The 26,449-nt window shown below is 45.6% G+C and overlaps 1 protein-coding gene and 1 long non-coding RNA gene across 2 annotated transcripts in view; one reads left to right on the top strand and one right to left on the bottom strand.

Moving 5' to 3' along the window:
* The first annotated feature begins 1,656 nt into the window (after nucleotides 1–1,656).
* LOC142585166 (serum amyloid A protein-like) overlaps nucleotides 1,657–26,449 on the top strand; it is a 43,394-nt gene continuing 18,601 nt past the window's right edge. Inside the window, exons 1-2 of the mRNA XM_075695705.1 lie at nucleotides 1,657–1,804; nucleotides 12,295–12,520. Coding sequence (XP_075551820.1) covers nucleotides 1,708–1,804; nucleotides 12,295–12,520 — 323 coding nt within the window. The 5' untranslated portion in view covers nucleotides 1,657–1,707. The remainder of the gene's footprint in view (nucleotides 1,805–12,294; nucleotides 12,521–26,449) is intronic.
* Nucleotides 12,376–25,835, bottom strand: LOC142585168 (uncharacterized). Its single transcript, XR_012829048.1, has 3 exons — nucleotides 25,705–25,835; nucleotides 23,200–23,279; nucleotides 12,376–12,511 (listed from the first exon to the last, which is right to left on the bottom strand). It is a non-coding gene; the product is annotated as an uncharacterized LOC142585168 (long non-coding RNA).

Here is a 26,449-nt window from a genome sequence, read left to right on the forward strand (position 1 = left end):
AACTTTCGCTCATGGAGGGTACCCGCTACCGGATAGGCATTTTGCGTGCAAGACAACGGTCACACAATGTCCGCCGCAGGCAGGCAAGCAATGAACTTTATTTATATTTCCTGGGGAGCGACTCCGAAACCCCCTTGCGAGGGAGGAGCCGCTGCGGACCGGTAAACCGACGTATTGCCTTCCTTCCGTTGACTAACGAGGTAGGAAGTGCTATTATGGGCTGGGCTTTGCTTGTACATTGCTGGTTAGGCCCGCTGCGTGCCTGACCTCCGCGCCGAGGGCCCTCTGGACGGTCCGTAGCTGAGCGGCGAGGTTGGAGCTCTTGAGCGCCTCCTCGCACTCTTCTTCCGTGGTGAGATGATCATGGTCCCGTAACGAGCGAACGTTATATTTAGTGTAAACGTTAGAAAAGGCAAGCATTTTAGCAGATATGTTTCATAAAAAGCCCTGCCATATTCTTTCAATGCTCAGAATACAGATGCAAGGGATGTCGTCCGGGAATTGGAAAGTGCCGAGCCAAACGACAGTGCGATGGACTTATTCAGACACATCTTGTTAGAATGCCAGAATACACATCCAGGAGTGGAGAAAAAATGCGGTCATCAAGTTCTGAGGTGTAAAAGTAACATTGAGAGGGTACACATCACTGCAGTAAGCATAAGCAAGGTGCGTTTGGAAAGACTAGTGACGCTTGAGTATAGAGTAATCAGAAGGTCTTCGCATAAAATTTGGCACATGGCGGCGGGATTGTGAAATCATGCGCTTGTTATAGACGGGAAGGGGTGGAAAGGAATGCATATTTTATGACATTCGAGTTGCGTACGAACCTAAATTGTATGCTGTAGTGTGGCGACAAATTTCCTCGCCCTCCACTACCCCGTTTCAAGGGGCTATTCACCCATAAGCAACATCATTATTCAAGTATATTCATATCTTTTCAGTTGATGACCTCAGGAAATTCACTTTAACTGAGAGGTTTCGGTGTCCAGGTGTACAACTGACAGTATGACGTCCTGGAGCCATTGAATTATCGTTGTCAAAACGCACACTGAATTTTCACGCGCGTTATCAGCATGTTCTCAACGCAAACTCAAGGAGCTGCGTCGTGCATGCAAGTGTCTCCGAGGCAAAGCTTCAGTAGACACAGAACACTTCGAAAACGTGTTGTGCGCCATAAATATATAGGGAACTCACGAGTTCCAGGAAGTCAAAGCAAGCTAAAAATTAATCTGAAGGGGGACGCGTCGACAGCGAAGAACGACGCGAATTCGAACGCTCCGTATTTCACTCGGGGCGGAGCGGGGGCTGGGCCAAGTGCCCAATTACCCACAAAATGCAACGCAGGTTCCGGCTTTATGTGCACCCCTTTCAACACCGCCCCCCCGCCCGGCCATCTCACTCTTTCTTTTTAAAATGTTTGAATATGCAATTGCAGTGTGCAATTCTTGAATATGCAACACAGCCCTCTGCGTGTATGCGACATCTCAAGGAGAAGTCTGATACATAGTATTGAAAACGCTAGACAACGCACCTTTTCGGCGGTATTGTGTTGGAGCCGCGATTTTTATTTTATTTTACTCCAGAAGGCGGCACGTGTGGGATGGCAAAGACAGAAAGTGGGCATATATTTTAATAGCAGAAGCCCTTCCAGGTGTTAGTGGGAAAAGAATTCTTTTAGAGCGATGAAGAAAGAACAATACTACCTCGATGACCATTTCGAAGCAGAAAAGCAATCAGAAGACAGCTAAACCTTATATTGAAATATTGAATACGTGGATTGTGGTAACGTATGTAAGGCCCTCAGGTGAGCTGCAAAGTGGTTCACTTGTTTGCGACGTTCTCTCAGAAAACGCAGTTGTACGACATATCCTGCGTATCACAGCCGTTGTTTTCGCGATGAATTCAGCGTCAACGTATACTATTCTTCAGAAAAGTTCAAAGGCTTATATTTATTTCCTTTTATTGTGTGTGTGATATCAAAACTCAAGAAATTGGTGTTATCGAGTCGTTTTGTATGTGCTCAGAGTAGACGTAGTCTTAAAAAGCTTTTCATGTAAACTCACTATAGTGAGTTTACATGAAAAGGCAGCAAAGGTGTGTTTGGCAACTAACTAGTTGGTACATTTGGACGTTATGCGAGTGACGTGATGGAGACAAATTCCGAGCAGATATTAACATTATGTTTTGCACTAGGCTAAGGAAAAGCCGAATTGAGACACGGAACATGATATAGCAGGCATATATGGTGAAGCACAATTGAAAACTCGTATCCTTGAATGGCACCAAGAGAGAGAGAGAGAGAGAGAGAGAGAGAGAGAGAGGAATATAGGAAGGCAGGGATGTTAACCAGTCAAGGGTCTGGTTGGCTACCCTACGCTGATGGAAGGGAGAAGGGGAAGAGAAAAAAGGGAAAGAGAAGGTGTAGATACGTATACGGACACTACTTGAGTTAAAGCCGCTCTCGCAAACCAGACGTTCTGAGAAAGCACAAAAGTGCCTTCACTGACTTCTGAGCCGATGATCGGTGGGGACGGTGCTCTAGTAATGTCTGTTCACTCAGAGGACGATCATCGAATTTCCTGAATGCGTTGGACAAAGATTGTCTTTGTGTTTGAAATTGAGGACAATGGCACAATAAGTGGTCAATGTTCTCCTCGCATCCGCAAGCATCACACGTAGGACTATCAGTCATTCTAATTAGTGCTGAGTAGGCATTCGTGAAGGTAACTCCAAGCCACAACCGACACAGAAGAGACGCTTCGCGTCGGTGCAGACCAGCCGGAGGTCTGAGTTGAAGTGACGGGTTTAGTCTGTGCAGTCTTGCGCGCCTTGTATGTGCGGTATTCCACTCTGCTAAGGAGATCTTGCGAGCTAGATAGCGAAGTTGTTTCGCGGCGTCGGTCCTTGAGAGAGGAATGGGGACGCAGTGGTCTTCTTGGTTTGACATCCGAGCTCCCTTATTTGCCTCATCATTTCCAACGATACCGCAATGGCCTGGTAACCACTGAAAAGATATATCATGGCCTTTTTCTCCTAAATGATGGACAAGTTCCAAATATTTCGAAGGGGTTGGGAGGCGGTGATTGCTGCTGCAAATGTAGAACGTGTGAGGCAGTTAACGATATTTGCCACGCTACTGTGCGGCCTTATATCCGGAGATCGGAAACTGATCCGGAATGCGAGTCACCAGGGACGCCATAACGCAAAGATATTCCAGTCTGCTTCTGTTCCACAGCTGCCATTAGCCCTCCACGATTAGTCAAAAATGTTCGAGCCACGCTCAATTCGCCCGTCTGTCATGCGACGGTGCTAAAATAGTGAAAACTGATGACGTGTCCGCGCATATTATGCATGATTAGGCCTATTAAAGAAACAAAAAGTTATTGTCGATTCTATACGCCTTCTTTGGCCATTAGCGCACGTCTATATTGGTCAAATTTTTTTTTCGGGCTGCTCACGCTTCGCTTGTCTGTCACGTGACGTCAAAACCGCGAGAACTGAAACCTTAAAGGTGATGTGTACACACCAAAGATGCATTAATACTGAATGCTGAACACAGCGTAATTTTTACTGCCCAATATCTTATATACTGAACGATTTAATTAAGCGAAAACGGAATGCAAGAACCGTTCCACATACGCTGACAAACAGAGAAGCCATGCGGACAATTGCTGCTCAACTTTCGCGAAGGGCCTGAAGTGATCCCACCATTGTGTTAAGCATCACTGCCGGAGATGAGAGTTGGTACTACCCATAACCAAAGCGCCGAATGGAGAGGTTATGACTCACTTTCCCTGAAAGAGTGGAGCGGCATTAGCTATCAAAAACAAGGACAGCGTTGCTCGCATTTTTTATGCTAAATATTCCATGCACCATGAATAGCTGCTTGAATGACAAGCCATAAATAAAGGCTTCTACATTCCTGTGCTAAAACGTTTGCGCCAAGCAATCTGATGGTGCCGTCCTGATTTGTCATCATCTGTACAGCGGTTTTTGTTGCACGACTACACAAGGCCCCAAGGGTTGCTGCACAAGTCCAGGAGTATCTGACCAAGCACCATATTCCTGCTTTTCCACATCCCCATTATTCGTCTCACCTGTCGCCATGAGGTTTCCTTTAGCTTCTCCGTGTGAAATTACCACTGAAAGGGAAGCGTTATGAAAGTATATCATCAATTTATGCAAAGCGTTTTGACTATGGTAGAATCCTGGATGGAGCTTTTTCCGCTTGCTCCGATGACCTCCAGAGATGGTGGAAGCACTGTGCAGACAGCCAAGAAAACTACTTTGACAACACTAGTGTTATTAGAAGACCTAGGGTCATTAGCTTGTAAGTTGAATAACTTTTTTTGCGAGGTCAGTCCTGCAACTTTTGTGACAAAGGTTATTGTATAAAGCTTGCCCTTCTTCTGCAACGCGTTATGCCGGAAGCCTCTCTGGGAATCGACTATATATTTTAACTGCACGCCAATTGGCTAAACCAGCTGAAGAGGGCGTGACGAGAGGGGTCCGTGCGTGGGCGCATTTCCCGTCAGCACAATATCCACTTCCGTTCATCTGCGAGCCACTAACTTCGCGTGACGTAACAAGAAAACGCACCAAACGCAGTCTATTCGAGTGCCCAGTACCAGGGCTCTAGATGATCTCCATGTCAAGGAGTGCTGGTAAATTAGCGAGACGCTCGGTAAACCTTTGAAAGCGTATAGTCTGATTGCAGCCAACAGTGTATTTCTGGAGTCTTAGTGATATATTAGAGATCTTTAGTGACGCGTAAATAGCTAGTTAATTGCCGCCGTAAAATGTCTCAAGTGATCAAGACTTTGGCTAAGTTCATTGCCTCGACGGCTTTTTTTCCCACTTTACCCATTTGTCACTTTTCCTAAAGATGTGCCGAAGAGCTTACTAGCGATCCATCTGGGCGCATCAATGCTGCTTCTCTGGGCAAATCATTCTAATGAGATCTGACGCTGTTTTAGAAAATTGGAGGTGGTTGTCTCTCTTCACATTCCGACCACTGACACGCCATCGTGGGAGCTGATTTCAAGCTTGAAAAAAATACTGAGAAAGACGTCTAGGAACAATAAAATCATGGAAAAAAATTCAGAGTGAATCGTTATCATCATCACTTAGCGACTTTTTGTTAAAATCTGAGTGTCTTGGGCCACGACCTGGCGTCTTCAAAGAATATAAAGAAATATGCTACCGCCAAGGATGGAAAGGCGGATGAGGCTATTCGTAATGCACGTCTACCCATTTAGTCATTCTATGAATTAGACAGTAGATACACTATATAAATGAAAAGATGGTAATAAAGTAACGTACGAGGACACAATATCCGAAGGTACGCAGAGTAAAAAATTTCGTGCAGTTGATAGATGAAAGCATTGGCGAAAGAGGAGGCACGGCTAAAGCTGCGTACCGAAGGCTCCACTGTCGTTTTGAATCATCACGACGAAAGGGGGCAGGAAAAATAAAGTACAGTTCGAGGAAAAGCGGCAGAGTTAGCTAAATACTACTTGGTCGCGTTGCTTAGTTCTCGATTCACGTCTCTACAATTTCCACCCAAGGCGCCCCCTGAATCCCGTTGTATTCAAATAAGTCTCCATCCAGTTATCTCTACAGATAAGGCTTTGACATTTGAACATTCCCCTAGTCCCTCCACCATTTCTCGCCTCCATAAAAGAAGAGAAAGAAAGCTCCGGTTATAAACTGCCGCTGCGTGCGTCCGCATAGTTGTCCGGAATGAACGATTTCACTTTTATCCTTTTCTTTTTTTCAAGCTGTCCCCGTGTAGGTATTTACGCACAGGAGAAATGGCTGGCGGTAAGGAATTGCGGGGAACGGCACAGGAAATTTATAGCCAGGGGATCAGAAGATCGGCAACGTACAGGATGGTGTGATTCCGGTCCGGAAGGAAAACGTAGGGCCGCGCAGACTAGGAGCTCAGAGAGCAGGATCCAGCCGATAAAAGGTTCAAAGAAACTACATTTAAAAAAAGCAGGCGGTGAGCACGGCAGCTGGGAACCACTACTGCAGGCAAAAATATGCGGCAGAAGCACCTATATTTTCTGGAGAACCGTTAAGCAAACACAGTCGTGCATGAATGTAAGACCATGCATACGTGCGCGTGCACGTTATGTGTATACATTGGTCTGCAATTTTATCCTAAATACCCCAAGTAAGGTTTTGAGCCTACTACTACTTTTTTTTTAGCGAAAGTTTGTAGCTAGGTTGCATTGTTTGATTCGAACAGTTTGATAACACACTTGGTCGCCTGGTCAATTCACGTTTTTATAGTTACCGACAGACTGCTTTATGTCCCTCGGTGTCGAGGTGCCCATGCAACGATGGTTTTTCACTGAAAAGAAAAGAAAAAGGAGAACGCTGAACAGAAAAGTGTGGTCAAGAAGGTTTAGACGTGTCTGACGTCATAAGTTTTAGCCGCAGCTCTGCGGCCTCCCGCCCTCCCCTCGCCCCTTGTTTTTTTTTTTCTCCTCAAAAATGTATGTGTTTGAAAATAGAAACAATTTCAACTTCAACATACGGAGCCTTTTGCACAAAACATTGCGCCACTCCTGAACCGCTGAATGGAAACAATAAGTTACATTAGCAGATTGTACTTTTTGAATACGATAGAGGAACAGATAGAGAAACAGATAGAGAGGAAGAGAGAGAAAATATGAAAAGCAGAAGGTAAGGAGGTTAAAAGGAAGAAGAATCTGGCTGGCTATTTTACACAGAGGAAAGGGCAATAGGTAGTAGAGAGCGAGAGCGAGACAGCAAATGATAAATGAAAGGAAGGGAGGTTAACCAGGACTGAGCCCGGTCGGCTACCCTGCACTGGGGAAAGGGAAAAGGGGAGAGAAAGATTAAAAGAAGAAGAGAAACTCCACTGGGGATATCGATCGGTCTCTCAGTCCGAATCGTAGACGGTGTCTCAATCCGGTAACCTTAAAATATCGCAGCAGCGTTTTTGTGGCCTTTTGTAGCTGCGATATGCGAGGCCATGGACCCAAGATCTTGTTCAAGGTGAACGGTTTTCTATCTAACTGGTTTAGAGCTGTGAAGAGGTCATGTCTTTCATGTTCAAAAGATCGGTAGTAGCCCAGTAGATGTTGTGTAGTACAAATTTATTAAGATGAACGTGACAACGGGCTGTTTGCGTGAACACATCCGCATATAATGAGAATGTCACATGGTCATAGGCGATCACACAGACCAGAGAATAATGAAAGAAGAAATAAAAAAAGAAACCGCAAAAGCGCCTTTTGGGTGTTCTGCGCCGGAGAACGGAGAGGTCGGTTTTACAGCGAATGATCTTAGCCAAAAGGCCGAGCATCAATTTCGCGGCCTCTATTGTCGACAGAACGCTGAGGTTCGGGTGAGGCCATTGTCTTGCCGGTAAACAAAGACCGGTTGCCCAACAGCGGCAATGCGACGAAGAGCTAGCATATGCCTCTGCGTATAGGGGGTACGACACTCCCACAACATGTGATGGATGGATGAAAAAGGGAGGAAAGGAGGGAAGGAAGCAAGACAGGGACGAACGGACGTGCGGACGGATCAATGAATGGATAGACGGTTGCGTGGGTGAATTATTGGCTGGAGTGAAGCCATTCATCCATGTGTCCGTCCGCCCATCCGTACATTCATCCAGAAGCGGTATAAAATATAACGTCCTGAAGGTTGATGCTCACAAAATGTGACGTTCTAATAGCTCGGCGGCTTCTGCCTCGCTAAGCATGCATGTCAGCGCTTGCGTTCCGTGCTGCATCTTATCATCATATTCTACTTCATTCTGTTGGTGAAGATAATGCCGGGGCCTTGCAAGCGTGGCATCCGTCTATCTCTCCCGGCTCGGTATACGCGAACGGGTGTCGAACATTCTGTGCTCACGCGGCAGTGGCGAAAAAGCATTCTGCACTGAAAGAGACAGGCGACATACGATAAAGGGGTAAACCTGGTATACCGGGAAAATGCCTGGAGTCTCAAGCGTGGGTTCAAATTGCCCTTGTTCAGCAAGAAGATGAACGTCGCCGTCGGTTTGCATATATGTGACTCACTGCTCGCGGCTCTGCCATAACGCTGTCCGTGGTTCGTGAAAGTTCTTGTAGCGTTACGAACGACGGAATGCGTAAGTTTGTATCCTGCACTACATAATACATTTCTTATTTTGCCTTTGCCTTTAGAGACCATAAGAATCCATGTAATTGCATATGGACGTATTGTTGTTGTTTTTTTTAATCAAACGAGCCATGAAAACGTACAAGCATAGCATACAAGGTGAAGTTAGTGTGGTTGCATGGCAACTTAATGATGTCATAGTGGTGTTGATTTAATAATTATGAGATGAGCGGGCCACGCTTCAGATAATATCCAATACAATCTGGTGCATATATATAGTATTGTTCGGAAGTGGCCGAGCTGCGACGGCTCACCGGACAATTGAGAATTGAAGGGGACACTGCTCCACCCCCCCCCCCACCCCCCGCTTGTGAAATACGTTATTATCAGCTCCGCACTGGCAAAGTCAACAAAAGAACAGTTGAGGTTGTTTTCTTTCTGAGTAGCAGCTGAAGGAGCTGTGCTGGATGGTGCCATGTGACCACCTGTCTCATCTGTCTATCTGAGTTCGCTGCGTGTTGAATTTCATGCGTCGTTCTGTTTGTATAGATAAGTGAAATCATTTCTTTCGATTTGATTTGTTACATCTGTTGCTAGCTTAATTTCTCTCATTCTATACTGCGCTCATTTTGACTAGAGGAATTTCGAGGTCGAGCTTCATGTTCGCATCAGTAATAGCGTCTTCGTATTCAAATATTATTTCCATTTCTTCTTGAAGTCTGTGTACGGTATCCTCCTAGATGTTTATACACGGCAACGGGTTAGAAAACCTCAGACGGTATCTATGGCATGTAACATCTACGTGTCCCAACGTCTTTATTTTCTTTACCTACACTGGCTGGCCGAATTTATTATTTAGCTTCTTTTTCTAGAGCGGCCAAGTAAGTAGTGCTTTTCTTTTATTGCAAGCGTTCTGCTTGGGTAGCTCGGATTGTCTTTCGATTGCCTTGCTGAGACCGGCTGTAGCAGATGGTGCATGCCTACAGTGAGGAAGTGACTGCCGGCAGGGCATTTCCCGCCATAACAAGTTTCAGCTTGCGGTGCTTCCATAATCCCAAGTTTTTATTTAGGGGCCGCCTAACCATTTAAAAAAACCACAAACTCAGCGTTTCGATTTATTAACTTAAGGGCGCGGGAGGACGGATTCGCATGAAGTATAATTTACCGGTCCGTAATGGGTCACTTTGTGTGATTGATGATCAGATATGTTAAAAATAACTGTCACTGAGGAACTTTCATTATTCTTATACAATTTTATAAACCTTTCCGCCGGTTACATATGTAGATAGAGCAACCTAAATTGCTACGCAAATACGCAAGGACGAAGGCAGAGGATTATGAGCACAGTGGACTGCACACTTTATATTTATCTGTCTCGGCTCTCCCATGCTTGCGCGGCAAGTAAAGTTACGTAGGCATGAGGTCCTCTTATAGGGTCAGATGCTGTTGTTATGCGTGGCCCTCAAAGAGACACTTCAGACAGAGGCAGATATAAAGCTGCTTTAATAGACAACTAGGTTAATCCGTATTAGTAAATTATGCTTCTGCGATAGCAAAATGGCCGAGCTGAACGTAAGCGCTGATTTCGTAAGTCAGAAAAGACACGAAAACGAAAGACTGGCTGCGACGCTACTCTGAAGTTTTGTAGTATAACATATCGCCGTGACGTCATACATATTAAGAGCGTCCGCTTCGTTATAGTTAAATTAGCTTCAATTAAAACATGATTATGATAACTTTTAAAGGAATGGACTCGGTCTCAAGTTTTGAGAACACTTAATTCCTATGGCGAAACGGCTTAAATACGAGAAATGTACTAAAATAAGTGACGTTTACTCCTACGTACCGGTGCTGAAAGCGTGAAATTAACGGGCAAAAATTTAGGCTATCATTTTATCTAATAATAACCAACCTACTTCTTCCCAATGAACGAAAATATATATCTTTAGAATATTTTTTCGGTGCAATTTATTCTAATGTTGATTTCCTTAGTTAGCTCAGTGCTTAGGCTAACTTCCAACTTCTAACCTTCCTTAGGGACATTAGCCTCAACATGATACTTTACTTTGCATGTTGCGCGTTGTTGTGTACTTTGTGTATCGGTGACGTGCACTGGGCACATAATTTCATCTCATCTTGTCCGTCTGCAGTAGCATGCTAGAGGCATGCTGCCAATTCACGATATTCATTAAATAGTTCTCTCTCTCTCTCTCTCTCTCTCTCTCTCTGTAGTTGGGCCACGTGACCATCTGCGTAGAGCTAACCTAACAACCTCGTAAAGTGTCCGTCAAGTAGCTATCACTGGATATACATGGGATGCCTCGAAAACTTCATAACAGACAAGTATACTATATGCTAAGCTTGTACCACGGACGATGTTTTTGTGTCAATGGAGGGGAAGCTACAGAGCCTGAAGCTTATCCCCATGTGTCACGGGGCCAAGTGTTGCTGCAGCGTTTTTACAGCGCTCGGAACAGACACTTAATCAGCGTATAGCATCCGCTTGCAACGGTTTCGCATTTGCGCAAACACGCAAGGGAAAAGCAGAGAAATTAGCCATATTTAACACCAAGCCGTGAATTTCGTGTTATTTTACAATGCTAAATGACATTTACCTGTTTTCCCTACCCCTGTTTAAGCTTAAGCGGATGGAAGGTGCGAGTTTTAATGCGTTAGTATTAGGATTGTCAAAGATCCCACGCACCGTGTGAATCGATGCGCGCGAAGCTTTCTGTGCTGTTTGCTTTGACTGACTGTAATTAGCGGTGATGTTGACGGCAAATGTTCTTCAACGTTTATTCCAGTACGAGAGTGGTGCGTCGACGTTAAACGATGCCTTGCGTGCACCACTGCACTTTGTCTGCGTCGTCCACAGAACGCACAGAGAGACGTGTTTGCTTAAGGCGTTGTTGTGCGTCATTCATTGTCCACAACATCTGAGAGGGTTGAGTATTGTCATTGCCTCACATGTCACATCGCATCGCGGCGGAAGTGGTGGCAGAATTGTGATACTGTATACGTGCAAAAAAAAAAATATGAGGCACGCCGTGTAGTGGCGGACTCCGAATTAATGTTGACAGCCTGGTGTTCTTTATCGGGCACCTGCACCTAAATCTAAGTGCACGAGCGTTCCTGTATTTCGCTCCCGTCGAAATCTGGCTGCCGCGGTCGGGATCAAGCACGCGACATCGAGCGGTGCTATAGCCTCATAGCTATAACAGCGGCGGTCGAATAAGTGTTCATTTGACGTGCGACCGCTTCCGTGGTGTCGGCCGGACCCTATGGCGATTTAATGCGGCTTTAAGACGGCACGCCCTGACTCGGTTGTCTGCTGGCCAAATTCGCACGATGTTTATTTTTTCAGAAATAGCAGAAACGTACAGTACCGTACCTTCAGTTTGCCCGCAACCGCTGTCGTGTCTATAGAAGTAGCGTTTCCTTATCTGCTCACGTCGCCTTTTCCCTGTCCCCCTCTTTCCTCTTGCATGGGAACTGCGAGTGGCAAGCCTGTTCTAACAATAACGCCCATTCTGTGTCTCTTTTCCCTGCCCCCCCTCTACCATTCTAACTACCTCTCCTCAGGAGTTGCACGTTAGTAAAAGGGCAAGCGCTGCAGTTCCTGTAATGCTTTGGGGGGGGGGGGTGCGTCACGGATAATTACAGCTGTCACGGGCGTCACGGATCATTGTGCGCATGCGACAAGATGGAAAGGTCCAAACGAGTTTGCCGCGTCGCCTTTCCTCTCTGACACACTGCTTCCATGTATATACGCGCTCTGAACCACCCCCCGACGCGGCGTGCAAGGCAGCAGCAGCAGCAGCAGTGGAAAAGCCGATGGAAGAGGCAACGAAAGCTTCGCGTTAAAAAGTGTGTGTATGTGAAGGTTGGGAAGCCGGTCACTGGCGGTGATCTGCTCCGGACCAGCCTCAGTTGCACTTCGCTCCTCGAAGAGGCGGGGCGTGTGTCGATTGAACCCCTTAACAAGACTTTGAAATGTGGTGAACGCGGTTTTAGCCATAGATCCCGGACCTCAAAGAGCTGCGACGGAATGCTGACGCATTTCTTTCGCTCTTACCGTTAAATCGCCCTTGACTTTTTCTTTTTCAGAAGCGTTTTTTATTTATTTGTGCGCGCCTGGACATCAGCATAGATGGGCTCTCTTGTGCGCAGGGATTCCCATCCATCCGACGCTGAGCGCGCTGGCGACGGTGCTGCTGCTCTACGGTGCGTGCGTGCGAGGCTACCACGGTTTTCGCAGCCAGTGGGCGCAATTCACGGGATGCGTGAGCGTGAACGCCAACACGTCGCTGGTCACGCCGAGCGGAAGATGCGGCGCCCGGAGGATGTACCAAACTTTCGCCGACATGGTCGCGGCGAACTGCAGCAACTGCGACAAGTACGGTTGAGGACGATTATTCCACTATGATGCATTATCGAGCGCGATCGGCACTTTGGCCGGCCACATACATATTAGAATAGACGATAGCGATGACAACGCATTCCGTGGGACAAACTTCTAGTGCCATATTTTTAACACTAGTTTCGAGACAATCAATCAATCAATCAATCAATCAATCAATCAATCAATCAATCAATTATTTACCGTGCCCCGGAGCTACCATAAAGTCTGAGCGCTGGTGCACGCGTAGATTAAAAAACAAAACAGCAAGAACAAAAAGACAGGTGAATATAAGCAAAAATAAACACTGGATAAAAAAAGCAATTTTGAAAAGAAGAGTGTGCAACCGCCGCGATAGCTTAGCGCCTATGGTGTCGCGCTGCTAAGCCCAAGGTCGGGTGATCGAATCCCGTCCGCGGCAGCCGGATTTCGATGGGGGCGATATGCAAATACACCCGTGTCGCGTGCGTTGGGGGACATCAAATACCCCTGGTGGTCAAAATTAATCCGGAGTCCCCCACTACGACATGCCCTGTAATCAAGTCGCGGTTTTGGTACACAAAATCCCAGAAGTCAAGAAGAGTACATACAACAATGCTCAAAGTCAATATAAAAGAAAAAGCAGGAGAAGCGCCGTTAAACAGTTTGGGGAAACTTGACACAACAACGCAAAGATCGGAATAGAACAATGCCCGCAAGTTATGAATAATATCAAGATCATCAAAATAAGAGTTATAAAGACTCACTATTCTTTGTACGATTGAGTGTTGGTGATGACAGGGAAAACATGGAAAGGTCTATGTTCTCTGGTGATCTTGCGCGGAATATGGAACACGATACAACTGAGTAGTTAGGGGCAGATGAGGATGCCGTGAAAGAGCTTTAAGAGAAACAGAATCTCAGCGTGATTACGTATAGGCAGCGAAGTTAGGGCAATGACAATAATCGAATAATACAATAATAGAAGAATGACAATAATAGAAGAAGCTCCGATATCCGTGTTAGCAAAGCGATGTTATATAGTTAGAAAAAAAAATTTCACCACCCAAGCACTCCGTACAGATGGCTAACCAGTGAAGCTGAAACGTGTGACCCTGGTGTTTATCACTAATCACTGTAAACTGATTTGTTTATCACTGTAAACTGATCAGTAAAGTTTCAACGTCTGCTCTTGCGTTGTACTGCCGATTCGCTCGAATTAGAAAAAAATTGTAATACCGCCAAAAGCTGAAAAACACTGGGCTGAGAGAGAGTCCTGGACCACCATCGAATGTTTTTTTTGGATCGGAACAAAGAAAGAGAGACGCAAATATTGATTGAGTAACGTCAAAAATCAAGACGGGAACTATAAGAGACGCATAACAGCGAATTACTTCGGACAGATTATGACCAGCTGGTGTTCCAAACCGTCCGGCCGAAGTGCAGTACGCGACAGTTTTAGAATTCGGAATTCGGCAATCGGAATGCGGCAGCTGCGGCTGGTAGTGTAACCCGTGACCCCTTGCACAGCAACGAAACGCCACTGCCCACTGAGCCACTGTGACGAGTAGGACATAATAACGTAGAAAAGGAAATGAGAGCAACCGGAAGAACATTCGTTTGGTTACTCCGCACCGGTCGCCGAGAAGAGGCTAGAGACAAACGGACTGCTTTTGCGAACACATGCGAGCGCAATCAAAGGCGCCCACACAGGCCACTCGGCCTTAAAGCACACAATAGCGCATTCGCCGCGATGCGCGTCGGCTAGTGAACCGACGTGGTCCAGCATCTTCTGTGCAGACAACGACCGGCTACGCGTCTAATCGCGCTAACGCAATGGAGAACGATCATCTCTGCGCTTCTAATGGAGGACGGTGGCATAAATGACGATCGATGGTCCCGTCGCAACCACAGACAGCGCGCGCAGCGCTATCAAACATACCGATGAGGGCGGAGTACGTTTTTTTCGCGAATGCGACTCTGCAGCCACATCACACACACGGGAGTTGCTTCGCGTCGACTGCGGAGGGTGGGGCTGCAACGAAGGGTTCGCTGAGCGCCCCGCGGTGGCGCGTTAGGTTCGAGGTCTCCCACTCAGCTAATGACAGCGAATGAGCACGCCAGAGATGTTGTCTGGCTGCGTCCTCTCTTCGAAAAACTGGATAGGAAGGCAGCGGTTCTTCTTCTTTGTGCCGCGATCCACCAACTTCGTCAGAGTGGTCGTTGCCGATTAAACCGGTGTGTATATACAAACGGGGGACCTCAGAAAGTGTTCGCCAAGTTAGCGCTGTTTGGGAAGCACTGCCCTTCTGTTGTTTCTATGACATCGTTCGCCCGGCGGAAGGAACCGAGAAAAATCGAAAGCTTCGGCCCAAGTTCCGTTTCACCGTTTCGTCGCGCAAGAATTGGCGCACCGATGACGCCATTCTGTGCGTAAAAGATTTCGCTTTTTCTTACATTTTCTTTAACGCAGTTAGAAAAGGCTACAATAGATGCCATCTCGCGTTTGTATTATATTCGAATGCGGCGCCGCTTTTTTTTTTCTCGTTTATTGAGCAAAGTCAAACACTGACTTGAAAACGAGCGTAATCAAGATTTAGGAACAGAGTCTGCTCCCCGTGTTCTAGACCTTTACGAAAATAAGAAAAATGTGATATACCTAATGTGATATTTGGTTAATCAGTTCTGCGGAACGAAATAGCAAGGTGGGGGATGTTAAACGAAAGGAAACATTGTCACACACCTGACAGTATAGCACTAGCACTAAGCACGAAGAAAATTCGCATGGGTTTCTCAGACAGAATGTTTCGCAGTTGAAGACCAATTCGTCCTGATACGGGGATCGAACCCGGGACCAACGCCTTCCCGGACTGCTAGTGCTAATCGGGAAGCTATCAGATCGCAGGGCGAGGTCGAATTAATCGACCACACGAAGGGCAGGGACACTGAATATGGCAAATCAGTTCCGCGGAAGCCCGCAAAGTGCAAGAAGCGCGACGAAAGGAGAAACTGTGATCCACCTGGCAGGCAGCACAAAGCTACGACGTTTCTGAGAAAGAAATCTTCGCAGATTTAGAATTCGTGCCCGCAATGGCATATTTTTTCTCTAACTGCGAAGCTTTCTATGGTAAGAAACTCGCTGTATTTCTTTTGTAACTTCGTTATATTGTCAGGTGCACTAATGAATTTTTTTCCTTCGCTATTGCATAAAGATATTGTTCGCCAAGCGTTGGACTAAGAAAACGTCACCTGCCCTCGAGATCCTAACTGTAAAACAACCGAACGATCCCGCAGCAGGAGTGACGCCCCTATATCAGCGCCGGTGTTTTGTTCTAAATGGCGTCTTTCCCAATAACTGACCGGGCCCAGCGTTGCTTGAGCTTCAGCGACCTAACGAGCCTGACATGGCCGATGGCCCTACTCCGAAAAAGTCGGGTCAATTGATGTATAGCTTGACTAAAGCACTTTCCACGAGCGATCCCACATTGCTTCGACGATTGTCGCGAACGTCGAAAACTGCACCCCTTCTTCCTTTCTCTTTCAACGCTGCTTCTTTCACTGCAAGGCGCACTACCTGGCCGCCAAGTGTGACGGCCAGGAGTCCAGCAGAGTCGCAGAAGTCGTCAGCCTCTGTTGGAAACAATTTCGGCGAGACGAGCACGCGAACGGGCTTGGAAACGAGGAGGCTGAAGAGTTCGGGAGGAAGAGCGGTGACTGCGCAGAACGCTACTCGCTTCGCGAGGACTGCCACTACAGGCCCTCCAAGGGCGAGTGCAGGCCGATGACGTAAAGGCCGCGAACGATCGTTGCCGTTTCTTGACGCAGCGTTCTGTACAATCTTATGATGCAATTTTCCGATGTAGTTGTTTAATAAAGTGTACTTTTCAATTTACTTGAACGTAGTTCTTTATGCTCAATTAACTGCGTTTTTTTTTTCTTTTTTTTTTCTTTTTTTACTGTCCCTACATGCTACGCGTTTTGTTTCAGCCTCACGCTGAAAGATACGTCACTCCTGCAGATAATTGAAACTTGGTCCGCCGAATGAGATTCGAAACATTTTAGAATTCCAACAAATGAAGCACCTACAGGCACAACCGCAGCCAATCCACTTACCCCCTCTCAATTAGTGTGCAATAGCGCGTTTCAAGCATATATCATCATTCCAAGATGTATTATTGAAACGGGATGCGCGCCTCCGCAACCGAATAAACCTTTCGCGTTGAAGCTTCTTTGGGACGTGTACGTGAAAAACTTGTTGCCGTGTTTGTAAGTTAACAGCGTTTTAAATTAGTTTACTTCTCCGCTGAGGTGTTCTTCATATTGTAGTTCTCTTTCATATTGCATTCGTGCGCGTTGGTACGTTCCAATCTTGTAATAGTCATTGGGTTCACATTATTATTAACTAAAATGAGCACTCTGACATGATTTTCTACCGCAGAGCTCGATACCGAAATATTTAAAGGCAAAAAATTCATCGCCTCCAAAATCTTCGGCGCAGCCTGCGGCTCGCTGCTCATGACCTCGTTTGTGCACGGTTCCACAACGGAAATCTCGGAGGTCAGCAGCTGCGAATATGTCATTCACACCGCTGCCACTCGATATCATAACAACACCATGCTCGAGAAAACCACCCACAAAGGCGCTCAAGCTGCAGCTAGCCGTCGTCACCGCGATTTTAGGAACGTCTTTTAAAAGTTAGGGCATCAAAAAACAAAAAACAAAGCACGATTATATAGAAAACGAAGGAATAAGAGGACAATCTCTGTCTGAGGTATACATTGCGTAAAATTTTGAGCGGGTTCCGGAAAATTTTCGGCGGCGGTTTTCTTTCCCGTCAACCCTGCCAGTCGCTCCGTCCTTCTCCTTGATCCTGATGTATTATAGGATATTGCCCGTCCTCCTCTTGCACAAGTTCCGCTCGCAACCAAGGTCAGACAGTCCTCGTTCCCTTTCTGACTGAAATATTTGGTTTTAGCCGCAATATTGGCAATCGTATTGGTGGCCGCCTCTACCCAACATATAACTAAGTTTTTGTTCAATGAGTAAATGATAACATAAAGTGAAATGAGCGCATTCTGGCAATGAAGCAGTTTTCTCAAGTGTGCTTTTCTCAAAACGAGTGAACACAAATCGCTGAGAGTACCGCTAATGGAAGTTCCCGAGTATCTTTGAGTTGTTTATATTGTTCTCGCGTTTATTTTTTTTTTTATTACGTGACCGTGTGAGCTCAGTTTCCTGCTTGAAATTTAGCTGCAATGCCAGAGACTATGACCAATAATTTTAGGTTTGTGAGACACAAGATTCTCTGCCATTCTGGTCACTCCCAGAGACAGTCGCTCGTGACACCGTTGTCATCCCTCTATGACCGGCCGCTCTCTGAGCAGACGATCTTGTAGTGCCGGCTCACGCGACCTTCGCACCAGAAGGAGGCGCTACTAAGTTTTCTCCGGTCAAGCGACCTGCTTGAAGGACTGTGACATTTCCGCTTTCCTTTGTGTGCATGTGTGTGTTTCTATATTTCTTTCTTTCCCCTGTCCCACTCTTTTCATCTGTGTGCACTTTTTTTAAGATCTTTCTGTCTCCCCTTATGCTTTCCCCAGTGCAGGGTCGCAAACTGGATATCTACCGGTTAATCACACCGCCTTTTTGTCTCTTTTATCTCTCTCGCCTTACGTTTGTGAAAAAGAAAAAGAAAGGGGGCTAGGATTAATCAGACTATCGGTCATCATGGTTTGGGCCGTAGTATCGGGTCTAACAAATTTAATTTAAATTCTGGGATTTTACGTGCCAACACAACGATATGCTTATGAGGCACGTCGCCGTGGATAGCGCTGGATTAATTGTGACCACCCTGGATTTACTTACTGCTTACTTTGACGCTCATCTTCGAAGACTTCAGCAATATTCTATTTTTTTGTCCTTTCAGGACATTCGGAAAGTACTATGCCACAGATAAAATTGGGATTACCAACAAGCCCAAATTTCAATGTCAAATAACAAGAAAACAGAAGTATGCATGTCGATTCCTGCAACCGCTGCTCTGGGGGACTATGGCTTATACAGCGTCGTTACGGCACAGAGGTGCCGGTTGCTCGGCTAATGTCATCATCATCATCATCAGCATCATCATCATCATCATCATCACCAGCCTGGTTACGCCCACTGCAATGCAAAGGCCTCTCCCATACTTCTCCAACTACCCCGGTCACGTGCTAATTGTGGCCATGTTGTCCCTGCAAACTTCTTAATCTCATCCGCCCACCTAACTTTCTGCCGTACCATGCTACGCTTCCCTTCCCTTGGAATCCAGTCCGTAACCCTTAATGACCACCGGTTATCTTCCCTCCTCATTACATGTCCTGCCCTTGCCCCCCCCCCCCCCATTTCTTTTTCTTGATTTCAACTAAGATATCTAAAATGAATGCTCATGTACGGCTAATGTACGGATCATCAAATCATTTTTTCACGACCCGCCGTGCGTTTGTAGAGGGCTATGGCGTGGCGCTGCTAAGCCCGAAGTCGGCGCGGTATCAAATCCCAGCCGCGACGGCAGCACGTCGATGAGGGTGAAATGCATAAACACCCGTGGTGTTCCGTGCATTGGGTGCCCGTTGAAGAACCCCAGGTGGACCAAATTAATCTGGAGTGCCCCACTACGGCGTGCCTCATAATCACACGGTGGTTTCGGCACGTAAAATCCCATAATTAATAATTTTTCCGCGATGTCTTGTAATCATGTAAGCAAAAATTGGCTCCTTGCGCGGCGAGCAGGCACGTTTATTTCAGTTTACGTGAAATATATAGCCTTGCCTTGTTGCGGGGCCTGCCCGAATTCGCGTCGCTTAAGTGAAGCACTCTTTTTCTTCTTTCGAAGGCACATGCATGTATTAGGAGTCAAATTCCGCACTCATCTAATATATAGTTCGATTCGATAATTTCGTTATTCAAAGAGCCCCAATTTTCGAAAAAGAAAGCGTCCTCGAAATCTATATATAAAATTGAAGCAGACAATCATCTGTGAAAAGCCCCATGCTGGGAAGTTTCAGTCGTTTGTTACTCAGGAGACACAAATTCTTGGTAAATTCACGATGAATCGCCGCAATTGTTCCCCGCGCAGAGCACGCCAAGCACCAATTTAGCGATGCATGGAGTGAAAGCAAAAAAAAAATTAATAAATAAAATAACGCAGCTGGCGATGGGCGCACGGTGCGACATTTTGCTGGGTAATTGCAGCCTTCAGCAACTTGCTTTCTTTTCTTTCTATTGCGACAGCAATTACATGGACATCGCTCACGTCATGTTCACTATGCGTCAATTTTTTTTAAGCACCTTAGCTAAGCATTTCGTGTTTGGTCAGAGCACGGGCGGTGTCGAAAGCTCGTGGGGTAATAGTGCAGCGAGTAATAATGCCCTAGTTACACGGGCAGCTTAACCGCGGTTAAACTTAACCGTGGTTAACGCGAACCGTAGTCCGCCAGAGTTACACGAGCTATCCCGATCACGGTTAATGGTCTGATGACGTGTCACGTGATCTCTTGCGTACAGGCTTCATTTGAAATAATTATTATTCGGCATTTGATTACAGTGGTATGAAGATGCTATTTTTCAGTAAAACATTTGTTATATTTGAGAGTTTTAACGTGTAAGACTGCGTTTTGCACGTGAACGTTATTTATTTTCGATACTCCTGCTCTCAGTTGTGAGCATGCCCCGCGGGCATAGAGCTATATAAAAAGTCAGAATTAAGGGTCACAAATGGGTAAATATAAAATAAAATTAAATCCACTGAACGGAAAGGTAAAGAAACCTTAATGAACAAATGACTGTATTAACTAACAAGAATTGGTTACATAATTAAAGGAGTACAACTTTATGCGAATACACTTTGTAACTATACGCTTGCATTTACAAAAAAAAAAGAATAATTAAGAAAGAAAAGGCAGTGCTTTCATATGTTAATGCATGTACACGGCGATTTCACATTGCACAAATTATCGCAAAAAAGTACATGTTAAAAGTACTGAAGTTGCACTTTTAAAAGCAGCGTGATCAAACTGGACAAGAAAATCAGACGCACACAAACATACAGCGTTTGTGTGTGTCTCACTTGTCTAGTTTGATTGCGCTGTTCTTAAATTTTGAAATTTGTGTGTAGCCGTCACCTCTGTGTAGAGGCGCGCGTTTCTACTACTTGAGCGCAGAAGAGCATAGGCTTGGGCTGGTTGGTAATACATAGTTACACTAGAAGCATAGCACGGGAAGGACAATCGACAATGACTAGACAGGACAAGCGCTAACTTTCAACACAGGGTTTATTGCGGAAGAGGAGCATATATATATATATATATATATATATATATATATATATATATATATATATATATATATATATACGCACTGATTCTATGGCCAGATTAGCTTCCCAAATGCGTATCAGTGCCTCAGTCGCGTCAGGCCAAACGATACGCTTTTTGGAGGATATCTGGGAAGCGTTATGCGCTGCACTCGGGAGAAGTACCGTCCGCCATTTTGCCCGTTTCCGAAACGTCGGTTACACTAAACCGAGGTTGCCAAGCTCGGTTGGCGGTCAACCGCGGTTAGCGGCCTAACCGCAGTTTCGCCTGCCGTGTAACCGCGCTAACCGCGTTTAGCGATAACCACGGTTACGTTAACCGCGGTTAATGTCGCCCGTGTAACAGGGGTATAAAGAGTTTTTACTTGCAGCCGGTTAAGCAGTACAACGCCGTGTTGGCTACGAACACTATGTGTTGCAGGTAACGAATCTCAATTCCAGGCTGCGCTCGAAGGAACAGAAAGCATTCAACTTTTTTTTTTTTTCTGAGATGCCGCGTTTCGCAAAACTTCGACGCCAGCTCCGTACTTGGAAGAGAGTTCAGCTGTGACGACCTAACGCTCATGGCTTCCCGAACTCTCTGCGTGGAACAGTTCGAACGTATACGTCTTGAGCGAGAGAGGTCATTATGGTTATTTTTAAAGATTTTTTTCATAGACAAGAAAAAAATAATAATAAAAGAAAGCGCGCATCGCTGCAGCAGTGCTTTGCCTCCACTATACAGATTTTCTTCTTTTTTTTTTTATCGCTTGGCTCTGATGTCAGCGTAGGTCACGAATGCACGCGATTTTCAATTTACGGCCCGGGCCCTGCGCTCTGTTGCATACTTAACGTGCAACGATGTGGAAGCTACGCAAGAAGTTCGCTAATCAAATTGTATACCGTTCTGTGCGTTTAGTGGTCGAGACAAAGTAAGGATTTGGAGCTTGAGAAATTCGCTCAAAGTTTCATGGGGACCTGGAATTTTCGATAGAGGTAACGATATATCTGTTGAGCAGCATTTCTTGTGCCTTCGGTTAATTGCCGTCTATGGAACGTTCTGGAAACCATAGCACAATGCTTTATTAGCTGTGAGGATGCCATTTTACCTTTGGCGTTCTACAGAAAGCTTTGAGGAAAGGTCTCGATCTCAATGCTCATTTTACGATATACCTAATGCCAAATAAAAGCGAGTATGTGCTTTTTGACGTGCTTGTACTTCTAGTGTCGCACACCTGGTGAAAAATTCGCACGTTACACTGGAATGCCGAACCGATTGCTCCTTCAGTATCCCATTTCGGTCAAATGAATCTGCAGTTGAATGACTTTTGTGATAGTTCATCTGGACTGGTACCTTCTGTTGCTGAAATGGCTATGGTCGGCTAGCTTTTATTGGAAAAACCTTCTGAGTGGAGGAAGCGCTCGCAATATTATTATTTGTGCTGCACAATGTTTCTTTTATTTCTTTGCTTGCTTGCTAGTACGCAACTATATAGATGTTCTGGCTGATCGTCCTATACTTTATGTACACGCATTAAATTTCTCTTTCTTAATAAATAATATGCGAGAAAAACGCGTCTCGCGGTCAGTTAAATTAGACATGCAAATGGAAGTATGTCGGTGTAGATGCGTTCCGTCGCATTCTTTCTTTCTTTTTTTTTTAGTTTTAATGGTTCAGCGTTTCAAAAAATTTTACCCAGCCGTACTTTGCGCGACCCCCCTCTGCGCATCGTACACCACAGGGTTAGATTTACATTTGTGTACATTTGGTTTACTTGCACTTTGTGACCTTTTACACCTAGCGGGCGCCGCAGCCGTTGGCGTTACAACGTCCCGCTTAGTTGTGCCGCGCTGTGAAGCATGCGACAACGCTAGCGTTGCGTTGCTCACTAACGCTAACGCAAGCATTGTCCCGGATGGTTTCATTGTTGCGCAGATGCTTGGTGCGTCGAGGTCATGCCGTGGCCGCGTGGTTAGCATATAAAATAGGTCGGCTACTTGGGAGGAGCAGCGCGACGCTCCTCAACTCCCAAGCCTGCGCTCCATGACGTTCCGGCGCCTTGTATTGAGCACGTGGACGCTTTGCACGAATGAATGTACGAAACAGACCGAGCAAAAGGACTATTGCTCTTCGCATATGCTTATGCCGCAGACGCCATCTTCTACCCGGACATCAGGAACGCTTACATCGCCGATATACGTGCCCGCCAGCAGCTATGAAATGGTGGAAAGCACAGGAAAGGAAAACAAGATGGATGCGACATAATTGTGCACCATCTACGCAATAACTTGTTAGTCTAACTGCTGGTTTTAATAATGTGACTGAAATATATTAATTTGAAATTTAAAAAAAAAACGTTCTTACCTATATATCTTGTGACCCAATACTTCCGTTCGCATATGCGGGTAGTGCGGGCAGTCACTTTACCTTCCACATCGGAGCATCTGAAGTAAGAAACGGAATATAGAAGAGGTATAGCCTATCGGCCGTAATGAAGCGATCGTTTTTTTTTTATTTGCGGACTAAGGATAATATTCGCAAGTAGGAGTGCACGAAAGAGGTCGAAGGACAGCTGGAAGCACGAGCCGCATCCTTTCTCGCACGCGTTTGCCTTTTGCTCACAAGTACCTGTGCGTGTACGGCAGGCATTAGCAAGATATGACAGGTAGCTTATACTGCTATCCTTGAAAGTAAAAGCGTACAATGATTGCATTTTTTTCCGGTATTAACATGTGGGCCAGAAACTTCGAAGGTAACAAAGGAGCTTGATAAGAAAAGCCAGCGATGGAACGAAAAATGTTAAACCAGGCGTATTTTTTTTCTTAGCTGCAACAAATTTTTAAAAGTTGCCTGTGGCAGATAGCACAGGTTAAACCCTTATCTAAGTCAATTAAGAAGCTAATTAGTGTAGTTATATTATTAATCCAATGAGGCATTTCGATTTCTCGTTAGAAGTAATGGCCGCTTCATGGAGTAACTTAGCTAGCTCGAGGGTGAGGATTCAGCTATCTACCGCAGGTAATTCTTAAAAATTTGGTGCAGCAATTTAGTAGCACGCATAAAGAAGTGCTGCACGAGAAGTCTCTGCTTTTTTACAACGCTTTTCAAGCTTCGTAGCACTTCCTCCTCTAAGAAGTACCGTGCAACACTTCTGCATGGCCTGCGGGGCTGCGGCGCGCTGTTGTGTGTGCATCAAGTGATTCTACATTATGTCGGAGGCGAAGGTGTTCGACATACTACGGCCATCATCACTCGTTCACGGTGAAATGGAACAACTTGTTCGCAAGTTGGAACATTTAGCAGAACTAATGTTCATTGCGGCGCGTAAAATTTTGGCATAAGTTGTGACCAAGTACTAATGAACCCTAAACATCCATTAGTGTTTGCACCGAGCAAACCATTCCCGCTAGCAATTGCCGAAAACGTCAGAGAAGAGGAAATAAACGAAACAAGATAGAAATGCGAAATCTTCACGAAATAAAAGGAAAACTCTCCACATTCACGTTGCACTTTGATGGCGTATTCGACTTGAGCAAGCCACAGAACACAATGAACTGGCGTGGGCGTGGGCTGATCAGCTGCTGCGAAGTTTTCGGTGCTGCGTCATCACCTCTGTGCTCACACCTTTGCACATCATACTACGGAAACTTGGAGAATTTCCCTTTTATTTGATGAAGATTTCGCCTTTCTATCCTGTTTTGTTGCTTTCCTGTTACCGGTCAAAAGTGCACCATGGCTTTACAGACACACTGTACATAAGCAATGGAAAGTGAGGCCTGAAAAGCCATCGTTGATGTCTAGGGACGTCATGTCGTGCGCGGACCTAACCACAACAGCCATCGAGGATGACGTCACAAAGATGTGGCGCGCAGCCGCAAGATTTCATGGAGTAAAAAAAAATGGGGAAAATACTACTGACGTGAATTTTCTCGGAAAAAAAGTAAATGAATAGACGTGGGAATGTTCTAGAAGATTACTCGGCAAGAAATACCCTTGTTCAACGCTACGAAAAAGTAAACAGAAGTGTCAATGTAATCGTCTCTCTTTATGCCTGCAGAATGTGGCTCTTTGTGTGCAAGCATGCGGCTTGACTATTAATACTGTTTCTGCCTCTAACGAGGAGCAGCGCTGATCTCCAGTCGGCGGAGTATAAAATGAGCGTGTAGACACTAATCAATAATGCCTCCTAAACGACATGCGACTTATTCTAAGACTCGGAGTCATGATGTCACGTGCATTTGACCGACAGCGTACACATTTCAACTGGAGATGCGAAGGACAGGAGCAAACTGATGGCGTCACCGTCAGGCCACCAGGGCCCGCTGTTGGAGGCGTGCTAGTCCAGTCGAGGCGCATTTGTGAACATGGCAGTATACGTCAGCTGCCAGCTTGTCCACCAGGAAGAAAACTGTTCTGTTATAAGGTTTTTCTACAAAGCTACGAAAAGAAAAGCAGGGAAGTGTACCGGGCGCCGCACAGCGCGAAGCGTACTACGAGCCGGCACACTCATTCCGGGGCAAGAACTCGCACAGTAAGTTGTCGAGGAAAGAAAAAAAAACGGTCCAAGTTTAATTCGCCTTTTGGTTTATGTATATTTATTATGTTCGAGGTATCTAACGGAATAGTACATAGCAGAGCAGAGGTGCAATAGAGGAAAGTATACAACGTTAATCAGGAACACAATATTGGACACTCGAGAACTTACTGTAAGGTAACTTACAGCCATACGTGTGAAGCTTTTTATCATCGCCAATAATAATAATAATAATAATAATAATAATAATAATAATAATAATAATAATAATAATAATAATAATAATAATAATTTATACCCCTCGCGCGAGGCTTGCTACTCACTGGCAAACTTACCCCGAGCAAAGGGCTTCCCGCAAGGTGTCCCAGTATTACACGTGCCCAGCAGCGATCACCTCGTACACGGTCATGATAGCCAAATATGATAGCATCTGGACTAGCAGCTGTTTTACAGCGGTATCTGCACTCAGTAGCACACCGCCAGGAAAAAAAAGAAAAACGCGCCCTATTGTTTGGTATGTTAGCGATAGAGCCTTTATGATACGCAAGCCCATGATGTCAGAGACACCCGACATTGCACAACAATTAGAATCGTAAACGGGTGCGGGCTTACACGACACCATCCTGTACCTTGTGCAGTCGCCGGAGGCTGGCAAAATGCGTGAGTCGTCACCTTACGAGCCTTCGTCTCTTACCTCCGCGTGGGAACACGAGTCCGGACTAGACCTTTAATAAGTTGCCTGCATTAGCTTGAACTCAGGGAACTCGTGGTCCCATGCGACACCCCCGTCCATTCCAACCGAGCTTTCGTTTTACAGCCTATTTCCGAAAGAAAAGTGCATAACTGTAGCTAGCTAGAGGGACGTGTCTCAAGTCGACCTCTCTGCCTTTCTTTGCCGATTTAGCTTTTCTCTTGATCTCGCTCTATGCAAAGCCAATTATAGTCTACTGGCCGTAATCACAGATCTGCCTCGACTCCATGTTGCTTTGAGAGAGAGAGAAAGAAAGAGAGAAAGAAAGAGAGAAGAGAGAGACAAACTTTATTCATACGTGTTCCTTCTCGACTTCACCTAGTGGAGGG

The sequence above is a fragment of the Dermacentor variabilis genome, chromosome 6 (genome assembly GCF_050947875.1).
Source record: "Dermacentor variabilis isolate Ectoservices chromosome 6, ASM5094787v1, whole genome shotgun sequence".
NCBI lineage: Eukaryota > Metazoa > Arthropoda > Arachnida > Ixodida > Ixodidae > Dermacentor > Dermacentor variabilis.